This window comes from Excalfactoria chinensis, chromosome 22, assembly GCF_039878825.1.
Source record: "Excalfactoria chinensis isolate bCotChi1 chromosome 22, bCotChi1.hap2, whole genome shotgun sequence".
Lineage (NCBI taxonomy): Eukaryota > Metazoa > Chordata > Aves > Galliformes > Phasianidae > Excalfactoria > Excalfactoria chinensis.
In genome coordinates this window covers 93,428-117,646 of record NC_092846.1, presented here as the reverse complement: position 1 = coordinate 117,646, position 24,219 = coordinate 93,428, and the positions used below count along the sequence as shown (strand labels likewise).

The window sequence follows — 24,219 nt, the reverse complement described above, 5'->3', positions numbered from 1 at the left end:
CAGGAGGTCTCAGACAGACCTTCCCAAGGCCAAAGCAAAAACCTTCAAGCTCAGAAGGAATCACCTGCAAGACAAGCACGCACTGGAGAACGCTCCAATATCTCTGTGCTGTGGGGATGAGCTGCTTGGGCACCCTGTGGGTTTGCACTGCCTTCTGCTCCCACCACCTCCTGAAACTTGGAACGGTGCATTTAGGAAGAGCAAGCTTTGTAGTTTCATTGGAGACAGTCAAGGCTTGGTGTCTCACAGCTGCTCTGAGCTCCTGAGTCAAGCATTAAACTGGATGAGGTTTAACAAAAGCAAGTGTAGAGTCTTACATTTAGGGAGGAAGAATTGCATGCACCAGGACAGGCGGGGGGATGAGCTGCTGGAGAGCTCTGCTGAGAGAGACCTGGGCGTCCTGGTGGACGACAGGTTGGCCATGAGCCAGCAGTGTGCCCTTGTAGCCAAAAAGGCCAACAGCATTCTGGGGTGCATTAAAAAGAGTGTGGCCAGCAGGTCGAGGGAGGTGATCCTCCCCCTCCAGTCTGCCCTGGTAAGGCCCCATCTGGAATACTGTGTCCAGTTCTGGGCTCCCCAGTACAAAAAATACAGGGATCTCTTGGAAAGAGTCCAGCAGAGGGCCACAAAGATGGTGAAGGGCCTGGAGCATCTCCCCTATGAAGAAAGGCTGAGTGAACTGGGTCTGTCTAGCCTTGAGAAAAGACAATTGAGAGGGGATCTAATCCAGGTCTATAAATATCTGAGGTGTGGGGGCCATAGTGGCAAAGCCAGTCTCTCTTCAGTTGTACATGGACACAGGACAAGGGGAAATGGACATAAGCTGGAACATAGGAAGTTCTGCACGAATGTGCGCAAGAACTTCTTTACGGTGAGGGTGACGGAGCACTGGAACAGGCTGCGCAGGGGGGTTCTGGAGTCTCCTTCTCTGGAGATATTCAAGTCCCACTTGGACGCCGAGCTGTGCGACCTGGTGTAGGGAACCTGCTTTGGCCGGGGGGTTGGACTCGATGATCTGTAGAAATCTCTTCCAACCCCTATGATTCTGTGATTCTGTGATGCAGGAAGAGCAGTAGAACCAATGTGTAGCACAGCTAGGGAGGATGATAGGGTTGTGTGGAAGAAATGCCTTCTCCAGAAGCAAGCAGTGGGCTGGAGAGGGCACCAAAACCAAACCCTGCTTTCACCTTCCCCACTAATCATTCCACATGCTGACATTTATTTTAAGAGCAAAAGCAAGACTACAGTGAAGAAAGCTCCAGAACAACTCAGCTACTTTATTCACCCCCTTCCCTTTCCACTACAGAAGATACTCAGAAATTCTCCAAGAGCCACGTTACTGCTCTCCTGACCCTTCTCTCGGACTCATCAATGCACTCAGACTGAGTTTCCAACAGTTTCCAGTTCCAGACTGAGAGCAACACATGCACACAGACACACAGCAGATCCCTACAAAACCGCTTCTCCATTAGGAAATTGCATGAAAAAGCTGCTGGCGGGAAGAGCAGAAGTGGAAAGTGGGCATAGTGAGAGAACTGCTTTGGGCAGCAAGGAAAGGCCATCTGAAGCTCCTTCTGCAGTTAAGGCTTAAGTCCCTTCTGCAGAGGGTGCCAGCAATGCCGTCTCCTTTGCAAACTCCTCCTGCGTGGGGAGAAGCATTGGTCTCCCTCATCCATCTCCCTCATCTCCCTCATCCCTGGGCTCTCCAGCATCCTGAGGGTGTCTCTGCTGGGGGTTTTCCCATGAGAAATGAGGCACCAGCCCTGAGAGAAACTCTTCCTGCAGGAGACGTGCTCCCAGGAGATACCTGTCCTGTGGACTGCAATGTTTAATGAGGACTGAGCTCTGACGAATGTCTTCTGGGAGTGTGAGGAGCTCTCTGCTCAGCACAAAGCCCTTCTCACACTCAAGGCTTCCTGCCATGTGAACTCACTGGCGCAGACATGCTGGTACCACAGCAGATGGGATTCTCTGAGGGAGAGAAAAGACAACTTCCCAGGCATCTCCCTGCATGCAGGCCTGGCCAAAATGTTCCACCTGACAGGAGGTTTAGTTTGGTCCCAGAGTTCTTCCTCTACCCAAGGGTTTGTAAGGTTCAGCACCACACAAAGCCACAGGTGGTGACCAGCCTGTGGCTCCAACAGAAGCTCTTCTCATATCTGTGGCACTTGCAGGCTCTGTTTCCTCTGAGGATGTGCTTGTTGGTAACAAGGCTGCAACTTCTTCTGAAGGTTCTCAAAAGTCCAGGTGCTTCTGCAGCATGCCAGCACTGTGGACGTGCTTGTGGGTGCTGAGATTAGAACTGCTCCTAAAGCACTTCCCACACTCAGAACACTTGTATGGTCTCTCTCCTGTGTGCATACGCTGGTGCAGCTTCAATTCAGAACTCCTCTTGAAGCTCTTACCACACTCAGTACACTTGTATGGTCTCTCTCCTGTGTGGATGCGTTGGTGCACCTTCAATACAGAACGCCTTTTGAAGCCCTTCCCACACTCAGTGCACTTAAATGGTCTCTCTCTTGTGTGGGCGCTACGGTGGTAGGTGAGGTTGGAACTGTTTTTGAAGCTCTTCCCACACTCAAGGCACTTAAATGGTCTCTCTCCTGTGTGGATGCGCTTGTGCTGCTTCAATTCATAGCTGCATTTGAAGCTCTTCCCACACTCGGTGCACTTAAATGGTCTCTCTCCTGTGTGGATGCGATGGTGGTAGGTAAGGCTGCAACTGTTTTTGAAGCTCTTCCCACACTCAAGGCACTTATATGGTCGCTCTTCTGTGTGCACACCTTGGTGTTTTCTGAGTTCAGAACTACTTTTCAAGCTCTTCCCACACTCGGTGCACTTGAATGGTCTCTCTCCTGTGTGGACGTGATGGTGGTAGGTGAGGCTGTAACTGTTTTTGAAGCTCTTCCCACACTCAAGGCACTTATATGGTCGCTCTCCTGTGTGGACACGTTGGTGTCTTTTGAGTTTAGAACTATCTTTCAAGCTCTTCCCACACTCAGGGCACTTGTACAGTCTCTCTCTGCTGTGGATACGCTGGTGGGAAGTGAGGCTCCCACTGTCTGTGAAATTCTTCCCACAATCAGAGCACTCGAAGGCTCCCTCTCCTGTGTACGTGCACTGCTGCCTAGTGGGGTGGAGTCTCCATTTCAAGCTCTCTGCAGAATCACAGAACTCGTAATGCCTCTTTGCTGAGTGCATGCACTGCTGGCTAGTGATGCTGGAATCCATTTTAAAGCTCTTCTCACACTCAGTGCACGGATTCTGCTTTTTCATCCAGCACGCATCCTTGCTCCTGGTTTCCTCAGGCTGCTTTGGAACCATGGAGAAGTCCTCTGGGTTCCTCAATGTCATTCCCAGACGCTTTCCCAGGGGCTCATTGATGTGCTCACCCTGACCTTGCTGCAGGCCCTCCTGGGCATCCCTTCTGATTTCTTCCACAGAGATGTGACCCCGCTGTATTTCTGCTACGCAACTTCTCTGCAGAACCTCCTCTGTATTTTTGATCCCATCAGCTGCTGGATGACAAAGGAAATCCAGCAATAGCACACGGTGCCCAAAACAAAACACAGGCAGAGAAGGCTCTTACAGCCCCAACATTCCCCTTCCCTCTACCACCTCACCTGGGCTGAGGTCTCCTGGCACGGCCTCAGGGATACAGGGGTCTTCCCCTACTTCAAGCAGGGAGATCACCAAGGGCTTGGGGGCTGGAAATGGAGCTTCAGGGAGAGAAATGGGGAACAAGAGAGCATTTCCGTCATTCTGCAACAGTGCCTGTTCAACAGTTCCACTCTGTGTCCCTCCCCATGGAGATACCACCATTTGGGCCTGAATGACACTGCGCCTACAGCTTCCCTTGGAGCAAAGAATGTTTTGACATCTCTGAACACTGTGAAGGGATATTTTTTCTTTCAAATCAACTTTACAACAACTTATTGATTTCCTTACAACCTACCAGTGGTCAAGGCATCAAAATGTTGATGGCAATTGCATGGAAAATGGATTATTCAAGGCCCAGCTTGCAGAGGCTCATTCTGCACAGCCAAAGGTGCCCTAACAAGGAGGAAAGGCAGCCAAGCTCTCACCCAGCGAGGCCACGCACTGGTACGTCTCCAGCATCACGTCCCGGTAGAGCGCTTGCTGCGCAGGGTCCAGCAGCGCCCACTCCTCCTTGCTGAAATACACGGCCACCTCCGCAAAGCTCACGGGCTCCTGCAAGCAAAGAGGCTCCTTGCTGGAACAGCCAAGGCCCAGGCAAGCAGCCTGCACAGGACACAACCTCCCATCCCAGCTGCATCTCTGTCCCCAGCACACACACGCTGGCTGAGGGCACCTCCCTCTCCCCCTGCATTCACATCCCTGGCCCCTTGGCCTCTCCTGCCTGCTTCCCCAACCCCTACCTCAGCTGGATGTGCTGCGGCCATTTGCTGCTCTCCTGCAGCCTGCGATGATCACGGCTGGAAGGCAGAAGTTGAACTGGAGCCTGTAGGGAGAAGAGAAATGACAGGGGAGCTGTGAGGGAATGCAGCAGTCCCAGTCCCAGCTCGGCCCTTTTGCAGGGCGCTGCTTGGCCTTGCAGAGGAAGACAATGAGCTGCAGCACTGGAAACAGTCTGGCTCAAAGAGATGAACTGTCACAAAGCCGTCTTGAACTGGGAGGCAGAAACAACTGGTAGCTGACACTTAGTTCCACAGCTGAGACTGAGCCGGGGACTTAAGACAAAGCATGGCAAGGAAGCAGTCATCTTACCCCAAAACAGAGAGCAGTCCAAGTGCCCCTCCAGCTCTGCTGCACAGCAGCGGGCTGCACCACAGGACCTGCCCTCGAGCAGGGCTGTCTCTGCAGCTCACACCTGTACTGAGATCCCTTGCAGCTTGACATCAAGACTCCTTCTCAGTACAGACCTTCCATAAGACACCCGTGGTTACTTTGGAGCTTTCATGTGTTCTCTAAGGTTCTGTCTTAGAGGGACCATGCACATATGATTCCTTCCACACAAAGCCTTGACCAAGCTTGGGAACAGGAGAGGATCCAGCCACATCCTAGCTCCTTACCTCTGTGGTCTGAAGACATGAGAAAGAAAGGGGAACTACTCTGAGCCTCGTGACTCAATGGGAGGGCCTCTTGTAGGTGTGTGTGTAACCCTACCCTGTATGCAGTAAATAACCAAGTGTATCCAGCCACCTCCGATCCTGTTGTGTCAATGTTAAATCACTACAGCATATCTGTATTATATCAACAAATATAGCCCTGCTTCTCCCTTAGGAGTGTATGCTGTGTTTGGATCCACCTGTGACCAATGGGCAAAGTCTGCAGGATGGCAAGAAGGGAAACAAACCGAAGACAAGAGACACGAAGCGCATCCCAAATTCTTCCGTGAATGTTCTCATGCCAACTGCTGTAGTTGAGCAGCAAGCAGAGGTCACAGGGGGCAGTAAAAGGACGCAAAAGGGGAAGGGGGTTATCAGCATCGTGTCAGGTTTGGAAGTGACATATGAAGCAAAGGAGAACTGCACCGGTCCTCCCAGAATCAAAAGCAGCTGACATTCCACAATATTTCTGCTGCGCTACACGGTGGAAGTTGTGCAGGTAATGCTTGTTCACACAATAAACAAAGACCTCCCTGAGTTGCCTACAATCCTTTAGGCCACACATCCTCAACCTCTATGGTTTGGCTCCAAACAGATGTGAAACTGCACCCATAGCACTAATTAAAGGCACTGCCTCTACACAGTTAAGTCAAACAAGAGGCAGCAGAATGACTGCTTACTGTCTACCTTAGCTGCAGTTAAGGAAACTGAACAGTGATAGACGAGCAGTGGGAAAGGGTAGTTTTATTGGAGGTCTGAGTGGTGAAGGAAGTTGAGGACATACAACAAGGACAGCCTGTGCCAACTGGGGGATCTTTTGATTGACTGCAAGCACACCTAAGGGGGATGGCTACCCAGGAAAGAGCTGCAGAAATACTGTGAGAAAATGGTACGGCCATCCAACCATCCAGCAGGAGGTGAAGAAAAGCACCTGGCTCATGGCAGAACACCGTGAATGCAGCCCCAAACACACAAACACAGCGAGCCTCAGCACAGATGGCAGCTGCCAGCAGAGCAGCCTGCTGGAGCACCACCTCTACAGATCAGTGAGGGGAACACCTGGTGGCAAATGGATTAAATCCTCTGGCACATGTCCGTACATCCTCTCAGGAGTGGAGGTAGCCTTGTGCTTGCTGAAATCAACCAAGCCCTCAGAAAAGGGTTAGGAAAAGTACTTTGTGAAGGAGACTGATGCAGTTCTCAAAACCACCTACTGCTGACGTTACCTAAAAGTGATGATGGCTCACCTTCCTCGGGTAAGGAAGTGCAAATCGGCAAGGAGTCAACTGGATGGTACACACTTCTCAAATAAATAGGATGCTTTACTTAAACACGTAAATAAATCAACAAAACATCCAACCATACGGAGATCATTTTTGCATCTTTTGAGGAGAGAGTATCTGACAGCACTGCAGCCAAATCAGCCTGTGACGGTCACAACCACCAGCAGCCGATGCTGTGCTGGTAATTTTAACTGAACCGTGAAGGCAACTCATCCAATAGTAGCAGTGCTAAACAGAACAATTAAGGCATCGTGGATTTATCCTTCTTTGTGACAGCGTGACCTGCTCAGAATTCCCCACCGAGATGATTCCCTACTTTTCTTAATCCTCACCATAGGCACTCAGAGCCTGTGCTCAGAATGTAGTGAGTATGAGAACAAATTTCTAACAACTCAGATCTCTCGTCACGCACGGAAATGAAGCACACTTCAATATTTAAACAAAACTGGATGTCACTGGGATATGGCAGTGTAACTGCTTTTCCCACTTGCTATGGCTGATGCAAACGTGAGTGACTGTAGCGTGGATGGGGAGAGAGACGCATCCTGCTCACCCCTCCTCGCCCTCACCCCATCCTCCACCTTCACCCTCAGTTCCCTTCCTCAGCCTGGCCTTGCTCACAAGGCGCTGCACAGGAAGACAATGCACAACACACCAGGAAAAGTTCTGGCTAAAACAGATGAACAACCATAAACCCATCTCAAAATGGGGACTGAATGAAGGGACAGCAGAACCCTGCTTCAACAGCTGGGGCATAACAGAGCATGCTCTGAGCCTCGGGACTCAGCAGGAGGGTCTGCACTGTGTGTGCATTTAACCCTGCCCTCTACGCAATAAACAGCCACGTGGTTACCACAGCCTTGTTAAGCCGTTGTTAGAGCACTCCATGATACCTGCACTATATCAATAAATACATTCCTCCCTCTCTCTTCAGCTGAGCACGCAGACTGCGCTCACTGCCAGGGGACGCTCTCAGCAGCGCGTGCCCTTTGCAGAAGGCAGCCTGGGCTGTGCTTTACTCACCTGCTGCTGCTCGGGCGCGTTCTCAACGCGTGCTCCAGTCAGCCCACAGGCTGCCAGCTTCTCATCGTCTGTTCCAGAGCCCAGTGCCGGAGCTGTGAAGATGCTGAACGTGCTCAGGGCCCGCAGCTGTGCGCTCAAGGCATCTGCAGCTGCCGGGACAGCCTGAACAAAAGCCTTGCGAGGGGTTTGCACAACCCCGGCTGAGCCATCAGGCAAGCGCTCAGCAAACAAACGGGAACGCCATTTCAAGGGTCGCCAGAGGCACTTGTTGCCCGCAGGGTCCCCGAAGGGAAGCTGGGGGCTGCCGCGGAGGAGGAGCAGGGGGAGCGGCAATTCCCTCTTGGAGGCTTCACGTGAAGACACTCCAAAGGAGGTATGGGGGAGTTTAAAGCTTCCATCGATCCACGCGTGCAGAGCTGCAGAGCGAGGTCATCTCGTGTCTCCCGTGGCCCAGAGGAAGAACTGCAGCCTCAGCTGCGCTGTGTTACAGAGATCCAACCGGACAGCAGAGCACGCTGACCTCCTCTGCTCCTTCCTCGCTGTCCCAGCTCCGAGCCCGTTCCCGCGGCCCTCGGAGCCCAGCCGGGGCTGCAGAAACTGCTCCGTCTGGGCCAGCAAACCTGCTGCGCTGAGTGGGAGCTGGAGCCGGGACCAGGGTCCCGCCTGGGGTACGGCAGTGCGGGTTCCGCCCCGTCCGGGGCCGCTCCCCGCTCCTCTCCCGGCGCTGCTGGCAGGGGGCAGGAAGCGTGCGCTGCTCTGCACGAGCCACGAAGGGCACCTACCTTGGGTGCGGAGCAGGCTGCTCCCAGCTCTGGTGCAGGTAGCCAGGCTCCTCGGAGTCGCGTAGAGCAGAGGATGCCGAGTGCCCTCAGCCCGGAGCTGGCCGCAGGACGGCCTTGGTGCACCTCCTGCCACCGCGGTGCTGCCCGGATGCCTTTCAGCCAGGCCCTCGCCTCTTCCGCACAGGCTCAGGTGCCAAGCAGGAACTGCCACAGTCCCGAGCCGGCTGCCAGGCGCTCGGCAGTTTCACAGCTCGTTCTCATGGCACATCTGCACCCGGGGGTGGGGAGGAAGGGAGAGAGGGAGGGATGGGGGCTGTGTTTTGTTACGCTAATGAAGCATCGCTTTCTGCCGGCTCTCTTTGCTTCCTTCGGTGGGGACATTCGCACACCCTTAAGGCCAGGCATCCCGCCCTTGCTGTCCTGGCGTTCCTTTCACTCTTCTCACCCAGGAGTATGTCCCAGCAAGAGGCAATCTCCGGTACAGCACCAGAGGACACTGTGTGTTGAATAGAACCCTTCCAATGGAACGAAGCTGTGGGTAGGAGCTTTTCCCAGAAGCTGCTGTAAGAATACGACTTTCCCCAGATCCTTGTCTAACGGTCCTAATAAGTTTTCTGTGCAGCGATACCATGGGGTTCTGTGTGGGTTTGTGGTCCGTATGGCTGGCCATACCTACCCTTGAGTTGCACTGGGCAGTGTACTTGGGGATGACCCTACGTACCCAGTGCAGTACATTCCAAATTGCCACAGACACCAACTGACTGCCGTACCTTTTGTGGGAATCAAATGTTGTTTCTGCATTTATAACAAGATAAGAATATTTCATTTCAAGGTCTCACTATGTAAGTGAAGCAATTTGTAGCTATTATAAATTAGGTAAAAGTCATAAGTACAAAGACTGCAGCTCCTGTGTGTCCAGGCATCTGAAATAGAACTACTGATTTTTGGTGTTGGACAAACAAGACCTGAGTAATACAGGATCCAAAGAGGAGAAGTTAAAATAATTAACAATATACCAGTATAAACTAACACAATGTATGTTTAGATATATATATGTATATATATGTAATGTTTTGCTGTACACATTGTAAAAATATACAAGTCATGATATAGGTATACAGAAGTATAATTGAGGGTATGTGGAAGTGTAACTGAGGGTACAAATAGTGGAATAGTGTACAAAGGAAAAAGGGTTAAAGAGAAAGTGAGTTTGGTATGAGAGGAATCCCCCTGCACAATTTTAGTTACAATTATTAGTTACAATTATTTCTACAACATTCTGCTCTATCAGGACGGGCCTGGTATTTCAGGGATCTTTGGGGTGAGAGCCAATGTTCCCCTTTTGCCTCCAATACAGTAAACACTGTATGAGATATTAAAACTGGGATTCTTTGGCCCAATGTAGATTTACAGGCTGCTTGAATATTGAGCACCAGTGCAGCCACCGCCCTCAGGCACCCTGGCCATCCCTTACTCACTTCATCAAGCTGTCTGGAGCTTAACGATCAGTCCATAGCTGTGTATCCACAGTCAGCACCATCCTGTCATTCCTGGGAATGTATGGAGTTCCCTGGCAGTCTGTGGCTCAGGGGTTTGGCAGATGGCTTCTTTCCTGGCAGTCCTTAAGGTTCAAAGTCCAGCTGTAATCCCATATCCCAAATATGTCACTTGCTGTTGAGTTAGTTGTGCTTTCTGTAAACCAAGAAACTCAGCAAACTCACAGTCCATTGCACAGTTCTCTTTTGTTGCTGTGGCATCCACGTGCTGCAGTAAAGTTCCACCCTGGGATGGAGGATCCCAGGTCTCAGGCTCACGAGTTGACCGTCATAAAGCTGTTCTCGCAACCCTGGGTAACACTGTTCAGGTTAACCAAGACTCTTCTCCCCATATTAGGGCTTTTGTATTCAAAGGCAAATAACCTTAGGCTTCCTTTGGCCAAACCAGGCAGAAGAGACATGCTTCAAATCCAGAAGGAAAATTCCACCTATTCATTCCTTAACTTGGTTAATAAAGTGCATGGATTTGTCACCACTGAGTGTATCCATTCAACAATTCTATTACTTGCCCTCAAGTCTCATACCAAACTACAGCACTTGCTATCAAAATTGGAATCCAGACTCCAAAAAGTTATCTATTATTTCTTTTATCCTTCTACAGTTACATATCCTCATAGGGCACCGCTTTACCCTGACTGGGCAAGCTCTTGCATTTAACTTCTGTTTAGGGCTTCATTTTTGGTGCTGATGCCCACACCCCTAAGTGCATCATATTTGGGATTGCTGTAACTCCTGGGGGTACAACATTGTTTTGCCCAGTTTGTGTTAAAGCCAGAGTTACAGTTTTTAATCAGTCAATATCATTGCACCCTTAGCTCCAGTTTTATTAAATTTCTTGCCAGAGTAGCCTGGCAGGTACAAGAATTTCTGTATTCCTACTTGTTTTCTTAGCTTATATTTAATTGATCCAAAATAAATAAATAAATAAATAAAAAATCCTTTTCTTGTTGGGCAGTAGCTTCTACTACTGTTACAAAACCTTCTATGAGTAGTAAGAAGCACCCATATCCACCAGAAAATAAAGCTCTTTATCCTGCTTCCCTAGATGCAATTTCCCATTGCAGTTTGCACACTGCTTTCCTTCCAGTGGGGTCGAGCCCTCCCTGGGCTCTTCAAGCCCCCACCCCATCACCTCTCCCTGAGGGGATCTCTGGGTCCTACAGCCCTATTCTAGCACCATAACAGTAACAGCTGTTCTTATTCCCAATTCCCTTACTACCTGTTTGTCAGTCAGTTTGCGTTTGGTTTGTTTTCATATCGTTCACCTCTCTTCAGTCCTGACATCCCTGCTATACCTTGCCAGTCCTTGCTTTCTTCAGCCTGTGTCTGTCCCAAACTTTCTCACTTTCCAAACTCTCATCATTACATAAACTACTAACATCCTATCTCACTTTCACCTCCTTCTCTCCAGAGGTGTCCAGTGCTAATACCGGGATTTCAGGTTTCCTAGATCTCTGCACATGAAGGCTCTTTTCACTTCCATTGCCCCGTACTCTCCACCTCCCCCTTCGTTGTTTACAGCAGCAGTTTCTGTCCCCGGCTCTCTCTCACTCCAAGAGTTCTTGCGGGGGGTGGGGGAGTTCGAGGGGGGGGGAATGAGGGGAAACAGTGCAGGGGGATTCCTCTCATACCAAACTCACTTTCTCTTTAACCCTTTTTCCTTTGTACACTATTCCACTATTTGTAGTGGAATATATATATGTATATATATATGTAATACATATAATACATATATATATGTAAGCTATACCTGGCTCCTGGCTGTGCAGGAGGACCTTGGTTCCAGTCCCTTGGGTCCATGGGTCCCAGCGCAGCCACCCCACGTGGCACACCCGTTGTCTTGCAGGAGAAGCAGCTCATTGCCCAGCTGGAGGAGCAGCTGAAGGCTGAGACAGAGGAGATCCAGGTAGTGTGGAGGGGCGAGGGGAGCAGGGCTGCCCACCCCATGTTGTGGACCTGGAGGAGAGCTGCAGCAGACGCTCACGCTTTTGTCTGCCAGGTGCTGCGCCGGGAGGAACAGCGCCTGCGAGAGGAGCGGGAGGAGCTGGAGCTGGAGGGTGCCTGGTGAGTGGGACCGGGCCCTGCACCCCACGCCTGCACACGGGGCTCTCTGCTGCAGTGGGACTGCAGCGCTGCTGGGGTCGGGGCTCGGGTTCTCTTCGCTGCCTGGCGTGGCAGAGCAGCCCCGTCCCAGCCCTGGGGTGGGCACACACTGCTGGGGAGCCACCGCGGTGGCAGAGGCCGGCAGCCTCCAACCAAGCCTTGTTGCCCACAGGCAGCAGCATCGGATGGAGCTGGAGGCAGAGCGCGTGCCTGGGGCTGTGCTGCCGGAGCTGGTGGAGGCACAGCTGGTCAGGTACAGAACGCACGGCACCCTCACCCCATGCAACGGGGATCTCTCCGCACACAGGGCTCCCTGCAGCACTGGCGCTGTGCTGCTGCGCTGCTGGGCTCCCAAGTCCTGCATGAACTCCAGCTGCGCAGCAGGCCCTGACCACCATCCCTGCCCCATCTTCACCTACAGGAGAAGAAGGAGCGGGCGAGGAGATGTGGGCTCTCCTTCTGGATGCAGTGAGTATCCCTTTGTTGCCCTGTGCCCCGCTACCAGCAGCCGTGCTCCTGGCAGTGGGCTGATGGCCTGGACCCCTCTGCAGCCAGCGGGGCTCCCAAACAGCCCCTGTGGCACCGTGTGGGGCTGTGCTGCCATGGGGTAGGGACGCCTCATTCCCGGCCCTCTTTTGCCCCACAGGACCATCTGCCTCATCTTCGTCTGCCTCCAGCTGCTGCTCATTGCCGTGCTGGGCTCTGCCCTATTTTACGCCCGGCACTATGACCAGGAGCTGCTCTATCGGCTCCTGCTGCGGGTGCTGCCCCAGTCAATGTACGCTTACGTGGTGTACTTTGCAAGCAGGACCCTGCGTGTGGTCTGTGATGGGCTGCTGCCCATCTGACCACCCAGCTCAATAACCCCTCCCAGCTCAGGGCTACGCAGTGGGGCAGGGGACAGGGCTCTGTCCCCATGGAAGGAGCCTCTCCTGTGATCCTGCCCCCAGGGGCTCACAGGCACAGCAGTGGGGCAGTGTTGGCAGGCGGCTGAGTGCCACCACGTTGGACTTGTTGGAAATCAGTCTGCACTGTCATCGGGAGTCGCTGTCAGCTGAAGAACAAACCTCCGACGGCCCATCAGACTGAAGATCCGCACCTGACAGCAGGACGTGGCTGGATCTACCAGCGCTGAACCGCCTCGCTTTGCTTCCTGTCTGTCCCTCTTTCCCCGTTTTCTGTCTTTTCTCTTGGTCTTCTTTCATTCTTTAACTCCTCAAAGCAGCCATGGCCTACAATAACGGCCTCTAACACTTCTTCATCATAATTGGCCCATTAGCCAATGTTACCCCCAATTGGTTGTTAGTTGTTAAGAAAGCTCTCAATAAATGCCCTTATATTATTCCTCTCAGTTTGGATGACTCCATGCGGTCTCACTGCGGCCTTCAAATACTTGAAGGGAGCGTATAAACAGGAGGGGAAACGGCTGTTTGCGAGGGTGGGCAGTGATAGGACAAAGGGGGATGGTTTTAAACTGAGTCAGGGGAGGTTTAGGTTGGATCTTAGGAGGAAGTTTTTCACGCCACGGGTGGTGACGTGCTGGAACAGGTTGCCCAAGGAGGCTGTGGATGCCCCATCCCTGCAGGCATTCAAGGCCAGGCTGGATGCGGCTCTGGGCAGCCTGGTCTGGGGGATGGCGATCCAGCATATGGCCCCCCTCTTTAAACCAGATGATCATTGTGGTCTTTTTCAAACCAGTCCATTCTATGATACTAGGGTATGATTCTATGACTGCTGCCAGCCTTTCAGGCCGTGATTTTAGGCCCTCGGGTTGGTGCTGCCCTGCTTGATTGGGGCTTCAGGCCCCGTGGCCGGTGCTGACCCTTCAGGTTGGACCTGTAAGGCCTGGCAGGTGGGCTGTATCACACTCCCATGAACTCCCACAAACTCCAGTGGCGGAAGGAACGACCACATGACTGGAAACATCTCCCGTGCCCAATGCCACTGCTTGAAATACTATCTGGGACCTGGAAAAGCAAATCCTGCGGCAACACGGCACCCCAGATAGAACGGAGTCAGACAACGGGGCTCGTTTCCAAAACAATCTCATAACCACCTGGGCCAAAGAGTGCGGCATCGAGTGCATATATCACATCATGCACAGCCTCTGGGAAAATCAAACAGTGCAGTGCTGTTAACAACTACAACGAGGGCAATGGGCGCTGAGACAGACAGACATTGGGACGCACGTGTAGCAAAGGCCACCTGGGTAGCCAGTGCTCAGGGATCTGAGCATCAAGCTGGTCCTGCCCAATCAAACCTCCTGCACACAGCACAAGTACAATGGAAACGTGGCACCCACTGACACTCATCGACCCTTGCTGAGCATCTCTGGAGACCAAGCAGTAGCTGTGAGCACAGTGAGGTGGGGAGTGGCACGTTCCATCATAGCGAAGGTGACAGCGGGTCACTCCCGCTGGCGCAGGTTGTTCTGAGCTGGTGACAGTGCAAAGCTGATGGTGGTGGCCGTGTCACCGTGTCCTCTCCCAGGCTGTACGTATACCTGGGACTGCCCCGACCCAGGCCCAACACCCTGCACTTCACCTTACTGAACCTCATTAGGTTCGCATCCTCCCAGGCGACGATTCTGAGCAACTCTGTGAAGAAATGAAAGAACCTTGAAAGCAACAAGGGGTGTTTTGGGCTGGATATTAGGAAAAACTTCTCCAAAAGAGTGGCTGGGCACTGGGACGGGCGGCCCAGGGAGGGACTGGAGTCAGCATCCCTGGAGGTGTTCAGGGAACGTTTAGATGTGGTTCTGAGGGACGTGGCTTAGTGGGAAATGGTGGTGGCAGGTGAACAGCTGGACTGGATGACCTTGGAGGTCTTTTCCAACCTTGGTGGTTGTGTGATCCCGTGTGTTTTGGTGCTGAGGACTTTGCCTCTCTATTTCTAAGCAGAAGCACGAGGCTCCTTGCTGTCTGCTCCTTGTTGCAAGGTGACAGCTCCTCAGAGCGCACTCCACCAGGCTGCCCCTCTGCTGCCATCTGCTGCACGGCGGCACAGTGTGAAGCCCCAAGGCCGCTCCTGCCTTGAGATCTCTGGCTCCGGTTCTGGCCGGGCCGGTCCAAAGCAGCTGCTCTCGCTGAGTGAGCGCTGAGTGCTGGAAGTTCAGCGCTCGGGTGCTCAGGGCAGCTCCTCCACAGGCCATGTTTCCAGGCCTCTGGCCTTCTCCTTCTTGCTTCTGAAATGTTCCCAGTAACTGCCCGTTGTTCCTGGAGCAATGCTCAGCACTGCACTGCTCAGAAGAGGCACATGTTGCAGCCCCGAGCCAGGACCCTTGGCTGTGACACAGCCTTTCCCACACACAGCTCGCCGGCTGAGCTGCGGCTCTCCTGAGGGCTGAGGAGGGGACAGCCGTGTGAAGTGGGGGCTCCAGGCAGCCCCATCCCACCCCTCCCGGTGCCACGTTCACCGCTGGGTACGGCCTGCCTGGCAGGAGCACAGCCATGCCCTCTTAAGATGGCTGCCTGAGGGCCTGACCGGGGTGGGAGTCGGGGAGCAGACTTTGGCTTCTCTTTGGCTTCCAAAGCCAGGGTCTGGATTTTCAATTGCAACATGGCACCTTAACGATCTGTTTGGACGCAGGACTAGTGTTTACTCAAAGTACAGTTTGGAAGAGAATGCAGATCCTTCTATTAAGTGAGGAGCTGCAATTGTTTCCCTTGGGGCCTGTGTTTCAGGGAGAAAGTGCATCCCTGTGGGGCCGATAGATCTTGTTCAGCGCACCAATGGCCAGAACGCAGCAAAGGACCGATTTCTGCAAGGCCTTGATTGTATTTTACTCCATCTCTTTCCACGCAGTCCAACAGCCGATGGGTTTCTGTACAAAGAAGGCAGACTCTTCTCCAAACACAGGGCAGTTCTGTGCCCAGATGCAAACCCCGGGGGTGCCTTCAGGTCAGAGCACTGAAGGGAGGCAGCCGTTTCTCTGCCTCTCTTTGTCCCTTCCCAAGTTGATTAGCTGCAGTGTTTTGCTCCTCAGCTATACCCGAGTCTCCCAAAAAGCCCTTCTCTTCCCACCCGGGATCTCATGGAGCTGCAGGTTGGAAGGGAACAGTCTCATCTCCAGCCCAGGCCCAGCCTCACGCACAGCTACGCCTTTCAAATGCTGCCTTGACTTGAGACCCGAGGCTCCAAGAAATGCAGGCACCCTGTCTGTCAGAGCCAAGGGGTCTCGGAAGGAGGAGTCCCCATTGTCCCTCTACCTCTGCTTTTCTTCAGGGAGGCGACACTCTCTCGCTCCTACTATCAGAGTGAGAGGGAGGTTCTTTTAATATACGTGTACCCGACGGAGAGATTGAGACACAAGGAGTTAAATGTTAGCCCGTCCAGTCTATTGCAAATCAAGTTGTTTAGGGAGATGTGGAAGGGAAGACGGGCAATAGAAAAAGTTGGAAATAAAAGCAAGCAGTCTTTGTAGGAAACAAGAGAGAGATGGTCGCTACCATGGGAGTCCAGATGTTGATCTTCAGTAGTGATGGGTCATCAGGTGTTGTTAAGTCAAAGCCAATGGCGACTGTCCCAACTTATTTGTAAGTCCAACAGAGGTGGAGTTAGCTCTCTTTAGAGTGGCAGCCTCTGGTTTGGGGATCTCAGCAGAAAGGGAGGTGCCCACCTGCATCCTGCTTTTCACAGGGGACGATGGTACTGTTTCCCCAGTTCTTCTATACAAAGCTGGAGTGAGGTTTTGGTCACAGGCCAGCACTGTCTTCCAAAGGCAAACAGCTCCAAAGAAATGCATTAAAGGAGATATTTACAGCAGAAAATGGTTTGGGGTTTTTTTTGTTTTGTTTTGTTTTGTGTGTGTGTGTGTGTGTTTGTCTGTGTGTGTGTGTGTAGAAAATGTCCTATTTTGGGGATAAGTAGTGCTATTTAAGGGAGGAATTTTATTTTGGGGCTAAAAATTGATATTTTGCTCTATTGATAACGTGCATTTCAGAATGGCTCACAGCAGTAAAGGAAGGCAAGAGAACACTGGGCTCTTCTGGCTATTTCCAGAACTGGGGCTGAGACAGGAGAGCGTGCTCAGCCTTGGGTGGTCGGTTGTATCCAGCCATAGCAACCACAGCTGAAAGCATCGTTCCATCTTCACTAGGCACTCCTCTGCCTGTCCCTTTTTGTCTCTGTTTTTGGGAATGCAGGGATTTCTCTTAGCGGCCCACAGACAGTGCCAGGATAAGCAAGTATAAATTATCCCAGTTCTTTACCCTCCTCAAGAGCAGGTGGCTGCACTCTGAGGACAGGGGGAGGCAGGGACAAGGGTCAGGAGAAGGTCATTTATATTGTGTTATCTTGCATTCCGATATCATAGTAAGCAAGAAAGGCTGCTGCTTGCTCCCTACAGCCCAGCTCCCACCTCCCTACCCCTTTTCCCTTTTCCCTTCACATTTTAGGGGCCCGAGGGGCCCACGGGCCTACTGCCCTCCTGTCAGTGTCATGGATCGATCTAGAGAACTGCGTGACACTGCAAGAACGTCCCGTTCAGTGTTTCAGCAGAGAGAAAAACAGGGCTGGCAGAGCCTGGATTTCTGCTGTAGGTAAACTGAGCTGAGCTCTGGACTGAACCTTGTGCCTGGCAAAGTGAGCACAGCCTGCAGACACGCAGGCAGATCTTCTCCCTGCAGGCTGAGCATGTCAGAGGCAGGTCATGGCTGGGACAGCTTGTGCTTTACAGCATCAGAGGGGAGGTGGGGAAGGGGACTGTATTGCCCGGGTTTGTTCCCGCTGTCACCGAGTGAGCTCTAGAGAGAACTGCGTGACACAAACTCATTGCAAAGTCTCAGCTAGAAGAAGCGTCACCTCAGTGTACCCAAGAAAAAGAACAGCGTTGAGATTCTAATTTTGGGGGGGTTTTTTGTTTTATTGAGGGTGGGTTGTTTTTTGTTGGGTTTTTGTTCTTTTTTGTTTTTTTTGTGTTGTTTTTTTTTGGGGGGGGGGGGGGAGGGAGGAAGGGAAGGGTGGGACGGTTGTTGGATTGTTTGTTTTTAGTATAAAATAAAACTTGGAAGACTTCTGGCCTCTCCAGTGGCAGAATGGAACGGACTGGAACTATTGCTGAGATTCTTGTTCGATTGGGCAAGAGTCTTGTTGCCTTTCCCAGCTCTCATCTCCAGTTGGAACCATCTCCTCGTTGCTATCAGGAGGAGCTTCTTCTTCTGCTGCTCTCTTTTCCCTCTTGCGCACTCTGTGAGAATGAGTTTCAGAAAGCACTACTCACTGACAGGAAATAAGGGGAAACTTGAAAGACTTTGCAACCTGAGTCCTGGCAGTGTACTGCCAGCAGCCGATTTGGCCGCCCAGGATCCTGGCACCACAAATGCTCCATTGCCAAATGCAGCAATCAGGTGTTCTGGGGAAAGGCCAACTCACAGGTAGTTTCTGCACAGCCATATCACAGCACCAACGGCCAGCACCAGCACAGGCAGCAGCACCGCTGAGACCATCACCGGAACGTGGCGCTTCCGCCCAGGTCTGTGAGCACCAGCCTTTGTGCTTTCGCCTGCATTCATCCCTGGAAGAAACGAGACAATGTCCCACATTACCTTCAGCTGCGCTACAGATGATCTCTCAGTGTGCTTCACGGACCCCAGAGGTCTTTTTTGTCAGTGGGTGCCTCCGTCTCTGGTGCCGAAGCACCGGAGGACAAGAAGGATTGCTTCCACCTCTCGCTGGGTAGGGAGAGGCTGCACAGGCACTACCCGTGTCCTCCTCTGGGCCGAGAGCTGGGGCTGTACCCTGGGGTCTGGGCTTGGTCTGTGGGGAGAGCTACAGAGCAGAATCCCTCACGCTTTCCCTGGTGTGCGTGTCCTGAGCTCTCCTGTGGGACGCCCCCCAGGCTGAAGGTCAGGCTTCAGCCAGCACAGGGCACAGCCAGAGCCAGCCCAGGGGAGAAACACTCCTGCAGGCTCCTACCACGCAGGACCCTGCTCATCACCCTCAGGTGGCTTCGCTGACAACTCTGGGATCCGGGAGCGGTGGGAGCTGAGCAGTGTCACAGAGGTCTGCAAGCTGGAACAACTCTCCACACCCCACTAAGGCCAGCCATTTTCAGAGAGCCAGCCCTGGCTTCTTTGACATCTGCTCTGTGCTCACACGCTCAGCTCTGGCTGCTGACCTGGTGTGCAAGAGCTGGCAGCAAGAGCCTGCAGGCACGCAGTGACTCTGGTTAGTGACACCACATGATCACGGGACAGAAATTACCTGGCATGCCAGTTGTTGCTGCTGCCTGCGCTCCTCTGTCCGGGACCGGCAGAGTGGGATATCCGCCTTCCTGCCGTGCACCCTGCTCAGTTTCTTGGTCCGTTCCTTTAGAAAGAAAGCAGGGCAGTAGGATTGGGATGTCACGTGCACAAAGCAGCTCTGACAAGTAATGGTTGTGCTGGGGGAGCAGCTGCCTCTGGCTCTTGGCTGGGTGCAGACCAGCTCTGGTGCTTGACAGCACCTGCAAGGTGTTACATGGAACACGGCTGCAGCACGGCTCTGAGCCATCCCTTCCTGCTGTGCAGGCTACAGCCTGCCCACACACGTACGTCAGACCTCAGCTTCCCAGGTCCCACAGTGAACAGACTGAAGTATACCCACCACGCTCTGCCTTCTTCATTTCCTTCAGCAGCTGCTTCAGGAGCCGGGATGAGCCCTGGGAGTGTTTTCCTCTTTTGGCTTCATCCTCTTCTCTTTCCCGACCTTAACAGAACGTATGAAGTTAAATATCTTGTGCATGAAGTCTTGAACTCAGCCAAGTCAGTGAAGACAAACTACTCACTGCTGGGATTCCAGCTGGGCTCCAGCGCAGGAGGAAACGGATGACCTGGCAAGGCCCACACTGGGGGCACTTCTGCAACCAAAGACCCACAAAAAGTTTCAGTCACACACTACAGCATCACTGAGTAGCAGAGCGTACAGGGGATCGTGCCATGAGATGGCACTGAAACGGGCAGCAAAAGCTCTCTGAAGAATTTCAAAGCTATGACCTACCTGCGCCATCCGACAGAGTCTCCGTTCTGGAAATCAGAGGATAACCTGGATCGCCTCCTCTGGTCACATCTGCAAACAAACGCAGGACAGAGCAACTGCTACTGAGCATCCTTTCGGCCAGAAGGACGCAGGATGCAGTTAAAGCCAGGGATTCCTTCACAACACTGTTCTCTCCCTTCCGCACGGGAGCGCCTCGGAAACAGTTCCTGGCTGCCTCCAGGGGCCTCACCATCGTACTTAACGAATGCTGTGCGGAGCTGCCCAGAGGAACGCCCTCCTGGAGTTCACCCCTGCTCTAAACTCAACCGCACGGAGCGGGGTAAACCTAGGCTTTGGTAAGCCACTGCCTGCAGACACAGCTGTCATCACGCATAGAGGAGAAATGTTCCCATTGCGTGTGCCCATCTCTCGTTTCCTTAGTGAGCTGCAGTGCTGGAAGTGGCTCAGGTGATGACACGGGGCGGGGGGGGGGGGGGAAATTCCAAAGCTGCACAGAGGCCAGGTGACCTGCTGGCTGGCATTCCACAGCTTTCCAAATACTTTCTCCAGGCCGTGGGAAACAATTCTCAGGGACCTCATGGAAGACCATTTGGCCCCATGAGAGTTTCTCACTGGGAGACCTCAGAGATACGCAGACAAAGCCAACACAATGCTGACAGCTCCCAAGAAACGATGACCATCCACGCTTCTCGGGCAGAAGAACCCTCTGGCCGGTGAAAGGCGGAACCCTCGATGAACTGTCCCAGCCAAATATGAACAAATATCGAGGAAATGAAGCCTGCTGATTTACCTCCAGCGTCGCCCTCGGGATCATAGGCAGGATTCTCTTCTGCTGATTCACCAGCAGGGCCTGCAGGCAGAACTGAGATCAGACACAGGTGAGGAGAGCTTCCGGCACATGTGGGGGCCTCCTTTTCCCTGAGTGACCTGTAGGGTCTGGTGGTGGGCTGGAGAATGCCACAGCCCGAATCATCGAATGACCCAGGTTGGAAATGACCTTGAAGATCATCAAGTCCAACCGCAGCCTAACCATAGAACCCTAACTCTAACAACGCTCATAGCCCTGAGCACCACATCCAAATGGCTCTTAAACACATCCAGGGATGGCGATTTAACCACCTTTCTGGGAAGCCTATTCCAGTACTTAAAAAAGGTCTGTGCTCCCTCGGCTGCAGAGGGGCAGCGGTATGCTTCCCACTGAAACGTGGCAGCTCTCCGAGAGACATAGTACTCATGGCTCATCTGTGGAAGCCCTTCCAGGCACAAACAGGCTTGGAAGACCCGGAGAGGATCTTCAGTCAAATTGCACCCAGGTGAACCGTGAGAGCAGGAACGGTTCAGCCTCCAAGGAAACAGACGCTCACAACTTACCCCTGGGTTGTCCCCCAGGCACAGGCATGAAGTTCGGATCCAAAGGATCATCCGGAAAGGGAGCACCAAGCTCATCATCTAGAATCAAGAACAGATGTGAGAAGTTCCAGCTCCATGGTGTGATCTCCTTCTCCCTCAGTAACTGGATGAATAACTCAGGTCATGATTTCCAAAGCTGCGGGGTGGACGGGATGAGCCGTAGGCTGGCACCTGGCAGCGTATGCAGTGCTCTCTCCAGGCCACGTGCCACATCTCTCGCAGATGACGGGGAAGAAGATGCAGCCCCCCAGGGCTTTCTTCCTGGGAGGCCTCTGATGTACAGGAAGGTCACACTGAGGCACTGGAGGAAAGCACACCTGTCTCTTCCCCTGGGCTGTGGACTGGGGCTCTGGCTTGGAAACTGGGATTCATCTCTGGGGAGTGCCATGAGCCTGAAGCAGAAATGCTCGTGCACGCCCAGCACGCCTCGTCTCAACTCTCCCCGGGCATCTCCCAGGATAAAGGCTGTGCTCCAGCCAGCAATGAGCAGAGCCACAGCCCGGCATGGCTGGAGCCGGCCCTGGGGAGCAGCGCAGCCACGGGCTCTTGCCCAGCTCCCGCAGTGCCGCCCATCACCCCCTAGCCAACAACACCCCCGTGGAAGGCAGGCCCCAGGGAAGTGTAGTACAGGGCCGTGGGGACACAGCCCGACTTCTTGCTGCCAGCGCTGCTCAGTTTGGGTCCCAGCTCTACCCACCCACCTGCTCCCGGTGCTCGCCACGGAGCAGCACAGCTCTCCTGGAAACTCATGGCCACCAAGAGGAGGAAGAGGACAAGGCGGGCAGGGCCCATGGGGTCCATGGCCCCCCACACTCGCACCATGCTTCCAACACCACCGCTGCAGCCACAGTGAGTGTCGCACAGAGCCAAGCCTGCGGCCAGGCCTTGTGAGCTCATGGCACAGCTCAGCACAGCCATAGGACGGGGCATTGTGACCTCACCGCTCTGTGATTCCGGGTGGCGGCTCCCCGCAGGCTGCTGCTCTTGTGATGCGCTGCACCGGGGCTGCGTGGGGCTGCTGCTTGCATCATAGACATGCAGAATCATACAATGGCTTGGCTTGGAAGGGACAGTGAAGAACTTAGAACCCCAGCCCCACTGCCGTGGGCAGAGATGCCACCCACAGAGTCTCGCTGTGCTGAGCTCCATCCAGCCTGGCCTTGCACACCTCCAGGGATGGAGCATCCACAGCTTTGCTTGGCAGACTTTTGCAGTGCCTCAACAACCCCAAGAAGGAATTAATTCCAGCTTGGTGCAGCACCTCAGGCCACAGAGGAGGTGATGCAATATGCACAGGCTATCCACACGTGTGAAACGTGCTGCAATTAAGCAAGCCAAGCGGATAAATCCTCTCCAGTGTGGAGGATGATGGATGAAATACAAACACGGGGAAGCTGACCTTCCCACAGACCTGCCAAGTCAAGTGTCATGTGCTTACATTTTTGTTGACAGATCTGCAGTTTCATCTGTTTTCCTTCAATTTTCCAGTACTCTGGCTAAGGACATCCCCTTTCCTGCACCAAGTGTATTTCCCACGTGTAACATGCTTCCAAGCCCAAATTTAGTAGCAGAAATTGAAGGCTTGCTGGTTGGCACCTCCCATCCCCAAAGTCCCAGTGAACTCACCCACTGCTGGCAACTGGATGCTTGGTGGCGAGAGGACCATCACCTACAGGGTCCCACCTGGGTCTCCAGAAACTGTTGCACCTTTGGATGCAGGCGATAAATAGTGTCCATACAACACCGTCCTTGAATCACAGCCTGCCACCTTCCCTACGACCAGGCAAAGGGTGCCAAGGCAAGCTGAACTGCTGAACCAGTCACCAATGGGGCTTATGTGTTTGCATCAAAAGACAAAATACCAAGCAGAGAGTGTGGGAATCAAATGTTGTTTCTGAAGCAGAATTATGATAAAAAAAATTTATCTCGCAGTCTGATACCAACCCTCCCCCCAACCCCCCACCTTACCCCTCCCTTCCTTCCCTCTTTGTTCAATGAAGACTTTGAATAAAATCATCACATCAATACTACAAGAGTACTGAGACATCTTGGAAACAACAAGGCGGCTACCAACTGACACCAGATAACACACAAATTAAGAAGTGTAAACCTTTGATAAGACTATGTACTTGGAGTGCCCAGCCAACGGGGAAACAGGGGAGGGAGAGAGGCAAAACAGGGAAACGGGAGCGGGAAAGGCAACGGGGAAAGCAAGGTACAAAAGCTGTCATTGTGTCCTGTGGGGTGCTCCTACTTGCAGCACACTCGCCACTGCAATCTGGAATTCAATTTGCTTCTCCCAGAAATACCATTCTGACAACATTTATATTTCCAGCAATCTGTGGGCTGGCCTGGGATTATTATCGCCTCTTTGGGGCTCCCCCTACCACCCTGGACAGGAGAGGTGCACCCCGCTGATTTCAGCGGTCCTGCCTGGGTGGTGAGGTGACTTCTTGGGATGGCTGATAGGAAACTGTTACATACAGGATGGGCTCTGTGAAAGCCAAGGCACAGGTGTTGACCCCTGCAGTCCCGGTAACTTCGTGCACGGACCGAGGTAAGGGAATTTAATTCTTGCCTTGGGGGTCTCTCGAGTCTCGGGTGAGTCTCAGGAGTGTGCTGTTGCTGTATGGTACCCTGTGCACTTGATGAAGTGCCAGCGGCACACCCCTAATAATCCGAGAATCAGAGAGAGGTACTCCAGAGGGAACGGGCCCTAAATCCAAGAATCGTGTGAGCTGGGTAGTTCACAGCAGCATTCTGGAGGTATGGGGAATAGGAGTTCCCAAGAACAAGGGAAAAGCGTCCCCAGATTTGTGCCTGAAGATAGCCCCGTGGGGAGAAGCTTCAGAATTGGACAAATAATCCCTAAACTGGGGACAAGAAAAGGAAAAAGATGTTTAAATACTGCATACGGAAGCCTAGAGAGCCACTAAAGGGAAAATCATTCTTTTGACCAAAATAGGGGTCTGACATGATTGGGCTTGTCAGACTT

The 24,219-nt window shown here is 52.8% G+C and overlaps 3 protein-coding genes across 11 annotated transcripts; 1 reads left to right on the top strand and 2 right to left on the bottom strand.

Moving 5' to 3' along the window:
• Positions 1–960: 960 nt before the first annotated feature.
• Positions 961–8,431, bottom strand: LOC140261661 (uncharacterized). Of its 3 annotated transcripts, XM_072355326.1 has the most exons (6): positions 8,179–8,431; positions 7,397–7,488; positions 4,401–4,483; positions 4,086–4,212; positions 3,624–3,719; positions 961–3,518 (listed from the first exon to the last, which is right to left on the bottom strand). In XM_072355326.1, the coding sequence occupies exons 3-6, from the start codon at positions 4,422–4,424 to the stop codon at positions 2,236–2,238; spliced, it is 1,530 nt and encodes a 509-aa protein (XP_072211427.1). In that variant the 5' UTR covers positions 4,425–4,483; positions 7,397–7,488; positions 8,179–8,431; the 3' UTR covers positions 961–2,235. The 3 variants fall into 3 exon arrangements, with proteins under 3 accessions (XP_072211427.1, XP_072211428.1, XP_072211429.1); XM_072355327.1 differs by lacking the exon at positions 7,397–7,488; XM_072355328.1 differs by lacking the exon at positions 8,179–8,431 and having other exon boundaries at positions 961–3,515; positions 7,397–8,124.
• Positions 5,272–12,968, top strand: LOC140261860 (uncharacterized). Its single transcript, XM_072355748.1, has 7 exons — positions 5,272–5,479; positions 7,570–7,769; positions 11,581–11,640; positions 11,734–11,798; positions 12,010–12,090; positions 12,259–12,305; positions 12,484–12,968. The coding sequence occupies exons 1-7, from the start codon at positions 5,272–5,274 to the stop codon at positions 12,699–12,701; spliced, it is 879 nt and encodes a 292-aa protein (XP_072211849.1). The 3' UTR covers positions 12,702–12,968.
• Positions 12,969–15,053: 2,085 nt separating this feature from the next.
• Positions 15,054–23,083, bottom strand: LOC140261588 (uncharacterized). Of its 7 annotated transcripts, none has more exons than XM_072355162.1 (9): positions 22,166–23,083; positions 21,186–21,263; positions 20,605–20,664; positions 19,815–19,883; positions 19,603–19,674; positions 19,422–19,523; positions 19,041–19,145; positions 18,210–18,351; positions 15,054–18,024 (listed from the first exon to the last, which is right to left on the bottom strand). In XM_072355162.1, exons 1-9 carry the CDS (start codon positions 22,407–22,409, stop codon positions 17,889–17,891), a joined length of 1,008 nt encoding a protein of 335 aa, XP_072211263.1. In that variant the 5' UTR covers positions 22,410–23,083; the 3' UTR covers positions 15,054–17,888. The 7 variants fall into 7 exon arrangements, with proteins under 7 accessions (XP_072211263.1, XP_072211259.1, XP_072211258.1 ...); XM_072355158.1 differs by having other exon boundaries at positions 17,490–18,024; positions 20,605–20,676; positions 21,396–23,052; XM_072355157.1 differs by having other exon boundaries at positions 17,491–18,024; positions 20,605–20,676; positions 22,166–23,052.
• Between the last annotated feature and the right edge of the window lie 1,136 nt (positions 23,084–24,219).